The sequence below is a fragment of the Perissodus microlepis genome, chromosome 5, assembly GCF_051167445.1.
Source record: "Perissodus microlepis isolate ML-2025 ecotype Zambia chromosome 5, ASM5116744v1, whole genome shotgun sequence".
Lineage (NCBI taxonomy): Eukaryota > Metazoa > Chordata > Actinopteri > Cichliformes > Cichlidae > Perissodus > Perissodus microlepis.
The window spans coordinates 19,526,011-19,538,371 of NC_140465.1; the positions used below are offsets into that span (position 1 = coordinate 19,526,011).

The 12,361-nt window shown below is 41.5% G+C and overlaps 1 protein-coding gene across 3 annotated transcripts in view; it reads right to left on the reverse strand.

The window, feature by feature from the left end:
- Window positions 1–86: 86 nt before the first annotated feature.
- The window catches only part of bsnb (bassoon (presynaptic cytomatrix protein) b), a 79,735-nt gene continuing 67,460 nt past the window's right edge, over window positions 87–12,361 (reverse strand). The window contains exons 6-13 of one of the 3 annotated variants that reach the window (XM_084928589.1): window positions 9,040–11,122; window positions 7,833–8,677; window positions 5,943–6,054; window positions 5,693–5,839; window positions 5,477–5,532; window positions 5,119–5,230; window positions 4,292–4,493; window positions 87–3,390 (exon numbers count right to left, since the gene is read on the reverse strand). In XM_084928589.1, the coding sequence (XP_084784715.1) occupies window positions 5,492–5,532; window positions 5,693–5,839; window positions 5,943–6,054; window positions 7,833–8,677; window positions 9,040–11,122 (3,228 nt within the window). In that variant the 3' untranslated portion in view covers window positions 87–3,390; window positions 4,292–4,493; window positions 5,119–5,230; window positions 5,477–5,491. Of the gene's footprint in view, window positions 3,391–4,291; window positions 4,494–5,118; window positions 5,231–5,476; window positions 5,533–5,692; window positions 5,840–5,942; window positions 6,055–7,832; window positions 8,678–9,039; window positions 11,126–12,361 lie in introns of all 3 variants that reach the window. The other 2 variants (XM_084928588.1, XM_084928587.1) reach the window with 2 other exon arrangements.

The following is a 12,361-nucleotide window of genomic DNA, read 5'->3' on the forward strand; positions in this document are numbered from 1 at the left end:
CAAACCTACCGCACAACTTGCCTACAACTATGAGTCTATATCGGCGTCTCACATGCACATACTCACACAGAGACCCCAGACAAAAATCACAATATACTCCTTTTCTTTTTATTCTTTTCTCCATTTGGAAATTGCAGGGTCAATATTTTCATTAATCACATTACTTGACATGATGCACCAAAATTTTTACTCTGCTTACAGGAATACACTGAATAAAACACAAGGTTTCACAATGGATACACGACTGACATTTTGCCCATTGCACTTACAACAGTGAATGACATTTTTCCAAATTTTTAGTTTCCTTTTTTTCCCGTCACCTCGCGGATCACACCCACCAAACTAAAGACCTCCTGATAGTCTGACAAAGGCATTCTGCTCTGCAATTGCCATGGAGGTTTTTTTTTCTCCTCGTTTAACAAATACAATATGTATAGAAACTCCACAGAGACTGGATATGTTTCTGAATACAAGATTTGTTCCACTGTTGTAAACAGTCAATACAAGTCAGCCACATACACTATGCTTATGCAGTAATAATGATCATCGTCATCATTAGTTTCATTGTCATCATCCTCATTATTGTGATAATAAATATTCTTTTTATACACAAAAGTTGGCAGCAAATACGGCATGGGGATGCACATGACAGCCGTACTCGAAACTCAAAAGCTGTACAGAAGAATGACTTTATATTTACAGTAAGAATGTGAGAACGTGCCCGTCTGCCCTTCTGTTAATAATGTTCTGTTTAGTATCATGCGCCTCGCCGTCGCTCCTCACCGTGTTTTTATGCAAGTATTAACGTTGTTCAGATAGAGGCACTGTCACGCAACCTCGATATTCCTGTGTTTCATCAAGCATCGAGTGCTGCCAGTCAGGCTTGTGCTTTCAAAATGACATGCCCTGATTTGTGAATGACTGGCTGAACATTTTACTCATTGTTATTCTCTACGTTGGCCTGTGAACGTCAAGGTTTGTTAGGCAAACCTCGGTGAAATCATGCCTTACCTTTTTTTTCCTTTTTTAAATTCAGGTACAACTTCCAAGAATATAGTTTCTAATCATGCACCTTTCCAATGGCTTGGCTGCTGAGTGGGTTAATCAACAATGAAATATCTGATAGAAGCATTCCATTCATCCTCACAGGTTATACTGACACCCAATATGTACATTGACACATATTAATGAGGAGTGCTGACCATCTGTATCACAGGTTTTATAGCAGCACAGACAGTCACTGCAAGCCAAACACTGAGGAGCCCAGGTCAGCCAAAACGCACAAAAACTGAATGAGGGCTTACGAACAGCCAGACAAAGCCAAGCAAACCCATGCTTCAAAGCAACATGATGGTGGACATTCATAAAACCGACAGTCTAACACAGTTTACCCTTTGGCAACAAGTCCCCCATGCGGGGAGTGAGGGGTCAAAACATGCCACAAAAAACAAAAACAAAAACAAAAAAACAAACAAGAAGAACTCTAGTTCAATATTCAAATTCATACAGACAAGTTGCTAAGTAAAAACGTTTTCAGTACCTTTTTTTTTCTGCTTTCGTAGTTCATAATTCTCTTGTTTTCTTGTGAGTACAGTGATGATAATAAACTGTTTTAGGCTGAATCACTTCCAGGTTCAAAATGAGTCATTGCATAGAACATTTGAATTGATAATTGCTTTCGTCCTCTCCTGTATCTGTCTGTGTGTGTAGGTGTGTGTTTGTGTGTGTGTCCACATGTGTGTACGTGTGTGTCTTTGCACAAATAGAGGCAGTGGCCCCAGCTTGTTAGTGAGATCATCTCGTTGGTGAATTGGTAACCTCATCAATCAGCAGGAGGTTAACAGGTCTATTTGGAGAGAACTCAATTAGCCTTGGCTCTGAAGTGTAACAGGGATGCAAAGTGTGTAACGTGTGCAGTATGTGTGCGTGTGTTTGCAGGAAATTGGTAGAGAGAGAAAGAGAGAGTGAGAGAAAGACAGAAAGAGAAAGTGAGAGTGTGTTCGTACCTGTCTGCATGCTCTTATGCGTCTGCATATACCATGCATGTTTGTACACGGTACTGTGATTGTAAACCCTCTGACAAATTGTATTACGGCTAGTTATTGACAGAAGTGTCTGATAATACCCTTCACTACTATAAACTACATTTATGTGCTATATAGCATTTTCTGCATGCTATTGCTTTTAAAAATGAATAAGCAAATTAGTTTGATGCAAGAAAACAGAGATTCAAATAAATACAAAGTGAAAAATAGATAATATAAATAAAAAGTTTTACCAAAGTAAACCACATAACAAAAAGTCACAGAAAAGTGATTCATTAAATACACAAAACGACAAATTTACATAATTATATCTCTTGTTTTGTCTTATGTACATACAGTAGTATACAGTGTAAAAACAAATGCATGACAATATGAACGTTTTCAAACATATGAGGTATACAAGTAAAAACGTACCGAATAAGGCTCTTCCATTCAGTGAATATATCAGGCAAAAAAAAAAAGTGAAAAGAAACTAAAAGATGAGCCAAATCAATGAAAAGGATAAAGTCCCAGAATGCTCTGGGGCTGACTACAACGATGGCTTTGTGATGGCTAATAAAGAGCCGTGGCCATTCTTTCATTTGGTCCTCTCATCCGTGTGAATCTCACACATGTGGGCACACCGGTAGTAATTTCCCTTCCCTAAAAACCTACAGCTAATGACTAGCGGCATCTTCGAGGTGGTGAAAAAGTATTGATATGGGCTTTTTTTTTTCTTTTTTTGCAGTTTTTCATTTGTGCGTGCATTCTCATGTCCACGTTTACACAATGCATTCTGTAGACACTGAAACAACAACAAAATAAAAGACAAATAAAAACACATTCAAAGACAGGGTCATTTTCCCTATACTGGAATGTACTGTAGAGATCAGAGAAACCAAGCCTTGAAGAGTTTTAGTGGCGTCATCAGGTTGGTCGTCATTGTTGTGATATGCAGGTTCTGCTCCAGGTATGTGGTGCCTTTTAGGGCTAAGATTGGTCTCTTTGGTACAAGGTAAAACCTATGAAATCTGACTTCTTTTTCTTGATTTTCCACCATGTTTTGCATGAAAATACTCTGAAGGCATCAAAGTAGAATCAAGTATCCTTGAAAGACATGAGTGGTGTCACATTAAAACCCCTGTAGAGGGCGCTGTGAGGCTTTCTTCATTGAGCTGCTTCAAAGGAGGGACACGCAAGGATGAGCATGCTGACTTTCCCCTATGATATCCACCTGCCTCAGTTAGTGGGGCTTTTACTGTCACACAGATCCCAGGAGGACTTTTTCTTTTTTAAAAAAAGGATGGGAGGCATGACTTGCTCTTTCCAGTTTGCCTCATCCTCATTATTATTGACCATTATCCACCTGAAATAGAGACAATGGAAATGTTAATGTTGGCAGAAATAAATGAAACCTTAATGCACAACAGATGCTAGTTAAATTAAAACAATACAGTTAAAAGAAAAATACCAAAAATTACGTTAAAAAAAAGAACATATTTTTGTAAAAAGCAATCACATAGTGACAGAGATTAAAGCTTTCTTTCTTCTGTTCATGTCACGACGCAGCCTGCCCACCACATCCTCCTTCACATGACACTCCAGCCTATCACAGCCCTGCTGGTCCTGGCAGTAATTCACTGAGCCACTGGGTCTGGTTTATCTCTACATTTCCCCTCTGACTCCTCAGAGTGGCAACCAACAGAGATGACCAACACGGTTGCTGACATCAATCCAAACTCGACCGCAGACAGAATCAAAGCTAAATGATAGATCTTCACTCAAATAAACTTCAACTTTGTCCCTGCGTGAGTTTTAACACAGGCAAAAGAGAAAAAAAGCGAGCTTTGAAATCTGCTTTATTTGCACTTTTGCAATTCTGCTCCATTGAGCAGAATTTGTTCATTCTACCATGTAATGAATTACAATGAGTCATGAATCTGTGTCCCTACATGTGCTCTTGTCTCTGTGTGTCTTTGCGTGTGTGCAACTAAAGCCACGCCACAGTTAGCTTTCGCTGGCTAATTATAGCCCAGTGTGCTTGGCCCAGATTATCGGAGGTGTGTTTAGTTAGGAGGTAAACTATTCTAGTGCAGACCTCACTTGCTCTTGGTTTCTGCCTCTCATCTCTGCTACACAAACTTCAAGTGGACAGTAACAAAACTGTAAAAAAAAATGCACATGCAAAGAAAAGTTAATTAAACCGGCAACACAGGCATACATTCACACACAAGAACACAGATGTGCAGCATGTGAAAGTGACTTGCCGTTGGTCTAATGAGGCCTCAGATGTCTTCGCAATCATCATTCTGGGACCATAGTCCTGTATAAGCCTCCACTTACTTTCAGCCCTCTGCTCAGGTCTTGTAACACTGTGCTGACGAAGCGATCGCCCTTATTTAATCCACTTCAGTCATGCGCCCATGTCTGGGGAATTGAGTGCTGACAAGGCATCCTTTGATTCCACCTCTGTTTAGCAATTCGGGGTAAAGGAGAGGTACCGCGAATCAGTTCAAATATACAATCAAGACATTTAATGAGTCATCACTTCACTTGAGTCTTCTCATTATGCAGACATGGACTATGCTAATCTATGTAAATATACCCTGATAGAACACTTAATCCATTAATCAAAGTGAGACAGCATTTTATGTTTTCACAGCTTGGAGTGTTGGTGTACCCCAAGAAAACCAAAACACAAACCTAAATGCATAAAAAATACCACCAATGATCAATAGCATAACATCTGCTGCATTTACTATATACAAAATTATCAAATCTTTCAATAAGTTACTATTATGACGTGGTTTTCGACTGCTTAGTGGTGCTTTGTCCCCCCCCCCCCAAAAATAAAAATAAAAATCAAAGTCGACCTGTTACGATTCCCTTTCAAATATACACTGTTAAAATGTTGACGCTCACATTAAACATAATATAAACATAATTAAACATAACAAAATTCAGACAATGAGGCCAGTGTATGTGTAAGTATTTTCTTATTCAGCCTTTTTTCAAGCAGACAATTGATAAATACATTGGAGCGTTAAACCCTTTAAATCCCTTTCAAACTTGTCCTAAAAGTAGAGATACTCACTGATGCATTCAGCATTCCTGCCTGTCCTCTAAAAAGTGAAATGTATTAAAGCAGTTTCATAGGTTTTTCCAGTACAAAGCTACCAATCCAACTTATTTCCACTCTGCAAACCCTGGAAAAAAGCAGCACAGTAGAAAGAAAATGAACATGTTAAATAATAACCACACATATTTCCCTTTTCTAAGCAGTAACTATTCAAAATTTGGAAGTGTTCCATCATTTCTGTTGACAGATGTCAGCCTGTCATCATTTCTCTAACGCAATCCGTGCTTCTAACATAACAGCTTGAAAAACAACAAAAATGTATACATTTTTATAATTTCAACAAGTCTCTTATTAAGAACTACAGTTTCATTACCCTCCTCTCTACAGTTCACCAGAATGAAGTGAACTTCTTCCCAAGGCCGGACAAAGCTGGAAGAATGACAAAAGAGAAGAAGGCAAATATGAAAAAACAAGAAAATCCAAGAGCTTAGTTTTAGCTGTAATAAATTTCTCTGTTTTACCATATCATAGCAAAACTAAACCTAAAGGAAAACTCTATTTCAGTAAATCAAAGTATTAATGAGAGTACCATCTCCCAGTTTTCCTGCTTGCTCTGCAGCTCCTCCTTGCAGTATTTTGGTGAGAACATTCTCCCCTTCAGCAGGTGCCTGGCCTGCTGCAGCGCTGCCTATACCTCCCGGTTTGCTACCGATTCCAACGGGGGCAGCCTTGGAGCCTGCAAACAACAACAACAAAAAATCAAAATCATCATGTACTGTGTGCCATATTTTTGCCTGTGGCGGTGGTTATGACATCTTGACAGTGATACTATGACGTACCAATGCCTGTTAGAGGTGGCGTGGCTATTTTGGTAGGCTGAGGTGCTATTGGGATTCCTGCTGTAGGTTTCATTCCTGTGGCAGCTGCTGCAGGTGTGGTATCCATTTTTGCCTGAACAAAAATCAAGACAAATACTATGGGCTCAAAATGTGGTCATAAATATTTTGTACTTGTAAAAAAGATTTGTATGTGTAAAAAAGATTTGTATGTGTAAAAAAGATTTGTGTGTGCGTAAAAAAGATTTGTGTGTGCGTAAAAAAGATTTGTATGTGTAAAAAAGATTTGTGTGTGCGTAAAAAAGATTTGTATGTGTAAAAAAGATTTGTGTGTGCGTAAAAAAGATTTGTGTGTGTAAAAAAGATTTGTGTGTGCGTAAAAAAGATTTGTATGTGTAAAAAAGATTTGTGTGTGCGTAAAAAAGATTCCTGCAAGTTACAAGTACGAATTTTGACCCTATTTTTCTTCCTTTCATCTGATTGGTCAATGTCATGTCAATCACAAATGTAACAATCCAATCAGAGAACAGATGGGTTTGGCTGTCGGAGGGGCGCTTTTTTGAACTGCAGGTCCTTGAAGGGTGATACAGTTTGAAGCTGGAGGATCGCTATATAAATATCCGATAGCAGCTAGGTCCCCTAACTTTCAGTAGCTGTTGAAAGGAAAAAGTTGTGGTATATCAGTGGTTAGAAATACCATTATTACCTTAGGATTAGTTTAACACAAAGTCAGGGCTGACCCAGGACCATTGCTGTGAGTCACAGTGCGCAGCATAAAAGTCCTTTCACATCAGACGCAGGATGTGCTGCTAATGCTAACTGCTAACTAAAAGCAAAGGATCCAGAATTTGTTGCGCTGGCTGCTGGGCTCTGTGGGTTTTTGCAGCAGCTCTACCTGTACTAGATGCACCTGCTCCTTGTCTTTTCTATCTCTGACTTTATGTCCTCTACAAGAGTTTCTGTTTTTTTTGCTGGTTCTTCAAATGTTCAATAAAAACATGTATGCTAATTCATAACGAAGAAAGCTTTGTAATGAAGACTGTCATTTCCAAAACACTGCCCGCCCCCACCCCGCGGTCCGCAGCGCTGTTTAAAAAGGCTGTGGAAGTCCCTATATTAAACACGTAGACCTGTGACACAAAAATCACCAAACTCGGACGACCACAGACTGTTTTCCTTCGTGGTGATGAAGGAAAACGCTGGGTTGGCATGTAAAAGGGCATTTATTCCCTTCAAAGACCTGCAGTTCAAAAAAAGTGCCCCTCCAACAGCCAAACCCATCTGTTCTCTGATTGGATTGTTACATTTGTGATTGACATGACATTGACCAATCAGATGAAAGGAAGAAAAATAGGGTCAAAATTCGTACTTGTAACTTGCAGGGTTTTTTTTTCTAAGTCCACACACAAATCTTTTTTACGCACACACAAATCTTTTTTACACATACAAATCTTTTTTACGCACACACAAATCTTTTTTACACACACAAATCTTTTTTACGCACACACAAATCTTTTTTACACATACAAATCTTTTTTACACATACAAATCTTTTTTACAAGTACAAAATATTTATGACCACATTTTGAGCCCATAAAATACTGAGTACGGGGAAAATGAAACTACTGAGTGGATTTCTGAGTGAGTCACGTTGTTCTCACACTTGCATTTCAGCAACAGCATCAAACAACAGCTTTATCCATAGTGGCATTTGGAACCGTTTTTGAAAGCTGAATAGGACACACCAGTGCAATTCACTGCTTCTAATTATTATATCATCATAAAAGGCTTCTGTGGATTATTTAGAAAACACAACTACTTAAAATATGTCGCCATAAAAACATGTCTGTTGTTGTATATGGAGAAAGCAAGGCCAGGTGTAGCTCTACTTACCGCTGCAGGTGGTTGCCCTGCTGCCGACCCGACTCCAGGCTGTCGTCCCTGTGCTGGAGCTTGGCCAGCTTTTGGCTGCTGCTGTGCTGGTCCAGCCCCTGCACTTGTTGGTATAGGCTGACTGCTTTGTATCTGGCCTTGCTGCAGCGGTTGCTGCTGCTGCTGCTGTTGTTGCTGTTGTTGCTGCTGCTGCTGTGCATTCTGCTGATGGTGCTGCTGCTGAGCATGTTGGGTACCATCAAGTGGCTCAGAGCCTGGATGCCTCCCCGACTGGTCCTGCCCACCTGACCGCTGCTGTCCAGAATGGCCCTGAGAGGTCTGCTGTTGCTGTGGTTTAGGCCCTGTTGCAGTGGGATCCTGTCTCCGGGACGTTGAGCGATCTCCTTGTCCCCTCTGACTCCTTCCTGCAGTGCCATGGTGATGACCGGAGTCACGAGAGAAGTCTCCTGAGTTCCGAGGGCTTCCCTGGGCAGAACGTGAGTCTGCACCGCTCCTTCTTTGTAAAGATGAGGAGCTCCGGCCATCAGAACGGCCAGATGGGTCTTTGGGGTGTGTCCTGGAAGACCGAGAGGACCTGGAGTCTTCTGTGGAGTGGCGGGAAGAGCTGTGTCTGCCAGGGGTGCTGCTGTGGTGACGGTGGTCCCGTGGTGTGGAGGATGAGTGGCGTTGGTTGTACTCATCCTGTGGACCGTATTCCTCTGGAGGCTCGTCGTAATCATGGTAAGTATGTTTACTACGTCTGCCTGTGGACGAGTGACTCCCACCTCCATGATGTCTTGAGCGATCAGAACGAGCCTCCCGTGGTTTCTCAAACCAGTCAGTCTCCTCTTGACCCAAATGATAGGCTTTTCAAAAATCAATACAGACATGATCAGTCAATGTCAGTGGTATTGCTTTGGCGGGTGGAGTAGCATGCAGACTGATGACATGCAAAATATCCGTAAAGCCATGCTCCATATTCCAGAGCCATGCAGATGTTTAAAAAAAAACAAAAGGAAAAAAAAGAAGCAGCATTCACGGCCCACCTCATACATAAAAACTATGCATGCAAAACATGAATATAAAACATTTTTGGCATTGTTTGTCAAAGGAAAAAAATAAAAAATAAATAAATCAAAATAAAAATGGTGATGTTCTCCAAACTTGGCATGCAGTCTTTTCAGCACAGAGGAACAAACTACACCACAAATAATTCAGCACCAGTTACCTTCACTGTCAGAAACAGCACAATGCATGTCATCCACAAGATAAGGGTCATCTGGTTTATAGACATGACTCCTGGGCAGGTCCTTCTTATGATGGTCCTGTACATCTGGAAGTGAATGGCTGGAGCCGTACTGGTTTCTCACGTCATGGGCTTCTGATATGCCAGAGCTTCTTCCCATGCCGACAGGCTTTCCAACCGGACTGAGCGGGCTCTCCTCTTCTGAATTCTGGCGCATAGGAGGCCTTCCACTGCGGCTGCTTCTTTGAGATCGCTCCATAGCATCTCTTTCATACGATTTACTCCGGTGCCCTGTGGCATCTCTGGAAGAAATCTTGTCCATACCATATCCTGTAGACCTGGACCTACCAGAGCTATACATGCGGTCCTCTTCCTCAAGACCTTCACGACTGGTGCCATAATATTTCTGCTGGTCGTATGCACTTTTCTTCATCCCGTAGGTGGCATCATCCTGAAGCTTCTTGGATCTGGACACCACTGTACAGGAACCCCCCGTTGATGTTGTCATTGTGTAAGAGGCAAGGTCAGACTCCACATCCCGTGCTTCTTCAATAGGGGAGAATTTCGAAATTTTCTGCTCCATTCCCTGCTTCCTGTGTTTACTACGTTTAGAGGAGACTACGGCAGGGGCAAGATTCTTGGAAGTTAATTTGTGGCTGCTAGAGCTGCTGCGTGATGAGTGTTTATAATCATCATAGTAATAGGAAGAGCCTCCACTCACTGTGGTGCCAGTGCGACTGTCCACTGTGGTCTGGTAACCTGTGGAACTTATAGGTTTGCCATAAGCGTCCACGGGCTCATCATCTGGCCTGCCATATGCACTTCCTCGAGCGGGGCCATTCTCACTGCGATACCGCCCTCCGACTGGATGACCCAGAGCATCTGTGGGTTGCCCACTGTCTTTTGTCAGCTCGCTGATGTCATCGATCATGACATAGTTCCTAGGAATACTCTGCTCTAAGTTAGAAGTGTAGAGACCATCTGTAGCATAAGCAGATGTGGGGCTCTCCACAGAATGAGTCAGGCCTGGCTCAGGTGGGCGGTATTGTCCATATGCATTGCCATAAGCTGAACCATAGCTGCTATCTGGAGCTGATGTAGCCACGGATACTGCAGGGTTGCTGATGACCTCATAATTGGTGGGAAGCTTTTGTTCAAGGTCAGCCAAAGATGTTTGCCTTGGTCTTTGATGGACTGTGAGAATCTCAGCCTGGGGCTGATAGGAGAGGCCAGGCTGGTAGGAACTGTGAGTGGGATAAGGAAGGCTCTGTCCTGGCATAGGTTGAGCAGGTGAATGGAAGCCCTGGTGACCATGCTGTTGCATGCCAATGTCTGTCTGATAAGAGGACTGGCCATACATGCGTGAGGAATAAGTTCCCTGGTTCTGATATCCAGGGCCTGGTGGGGGATGTGGCTGGAATGTTCCAGGCTGGGGTGCAGAGGATGAAGGGTACTGAGGAGGCTGGAAACCTATCTGTTGGTAAGTGGAGCCTGGTTGCTGTGTAGATGTTTGAGGGTATGGATAAGACATATAAGATGAAGTTGAGGGATACTGGGAAGTTGCAGTGAGATCATTCGTAAACTGACTCAGTGGGGCAGTGCTGGGCCTTGTCAGCAAACCATTAGCGTCAAAGGTTCCAGTTGCAGCTGCCATCCTAAGGTTATTGAGCTCGCTGTCTGACATGTAGTCTCGGGCATCACCCATACATCGCAGGTAGGCCAATTCTCTCCTCTCTCTCTCCTTCACCATAGTCTCCTTTCGTTGCGTAATGCCTAGCTCCAAATAGCGTAGCTTGGCATCAATCTCTTTTTCTTCTTCCTCCAGTTCAGCCTGCTGCTTACGAAGCTTCGATGACTCTTGTTCCACAGCTTTTAGTTCGCTCAGAAGGCCAGCCTTGGTGACACCTTGGGTGGGTCTTGGAAGGACCCTCTGGTGCATGCCAGGAGAGCTGTACATTTGTGCTGGAGTAACAATGGGAAGTGGAGTCTCCTCTGGAGGGGGGCTGGGGAGAGTCCTCTTTATTTTCCTCATCAGAGAGTTCTGCTGCTGCTGCAGGGAGGCCATCTGCTAGGAGGGGCAGATACACATCAGCAAACACGGAGCTATAAACAGAATGTGTTTATGTAAATTAAACTCATTACTGTACACTTAGTACTCATAGAGAAGCTGCACACATCTTCATCTCTACACCGAAGCAAAGAACTATTAAGCCCTGTGTTTTGTCAGACTCCCTGACGTTAATTGAGCTATGTACTATGAGAGCCTGAAATTCATCAGTATTTTAATTAATATGGTTTAATTTCATTATATTTATTAAAACGTTCCACTGAAGCCAGAAATTGTAATTGAAATTTTTCATGTTATGCCAGGTTAACAATTTTAAATAAAATGTTTAGAACTAAAAGTCAACACAGAGCACCACGCTATATCACACTACATAAAAATGTTTAAATGTAACCATGTTGTTTATTAAAACAGTAATATTAAAACCACTGTTACTGTAATGAACTAAGCATTAGTCTACAAAGCTATTATCTTAAAATAACAGCAATTTTTCTAAATTTAGGGCCCATAAAGGTCAATGACAAAATTTTTGATGAAATATAATGTTGAACAAATTCTGTGTTTTAGCAGTTTAGTATATGTAAAAATAAGCATATGATGGTTAGACATACTTTTCAAGCTAACAGGAGAATAAAATGAAGAATAAAATGAAGCAAATGTCTTCTGATTTCACTCCAAATGTATTTTCAGAAAAATGCTAATTTTCCCTTTACTGCTTTGATAGTTGCTGTGGCTGGACTTCTTTTACAAGACATAAATATTTATGCGCCTCATGCAAGTAAGAACAGTCAAACATAACAAATAAAACACAGTTTAAAAAGATATCTATGCTAGTCTTTTACTTACAAAACATTTGTGCTTCGTTGATCCATGATGGAGGGTTTTTTTTAGTATCCACAAGAGAATCGAGTATTAAATGTTAACACTAAAGATTAGAGGTATGAATATGAAAAAGACTTGGTCTAAGTGCAGAGCGATACTAATTTACTTTGACCAGCTGCTAACAATTAGGGAGCGAGCAAGGCAGCGGTGGGATTACTTCACATTGTGTCTCCCTGTGGCAAAACTTTAGGGTTTACCAAAAATAGAAAACGTGGCAAATAGAGAGAGAGAAAGAGACAAACGGACTAAAAATGTATAAAGGGAGAAGATAGGGGAGGAGACGTAGCAGAAAAGCTTTTCTGATATTGCCATCTGCTCTTATGAGATCATTCTGATACTCTGTCAATGCCAGATCCT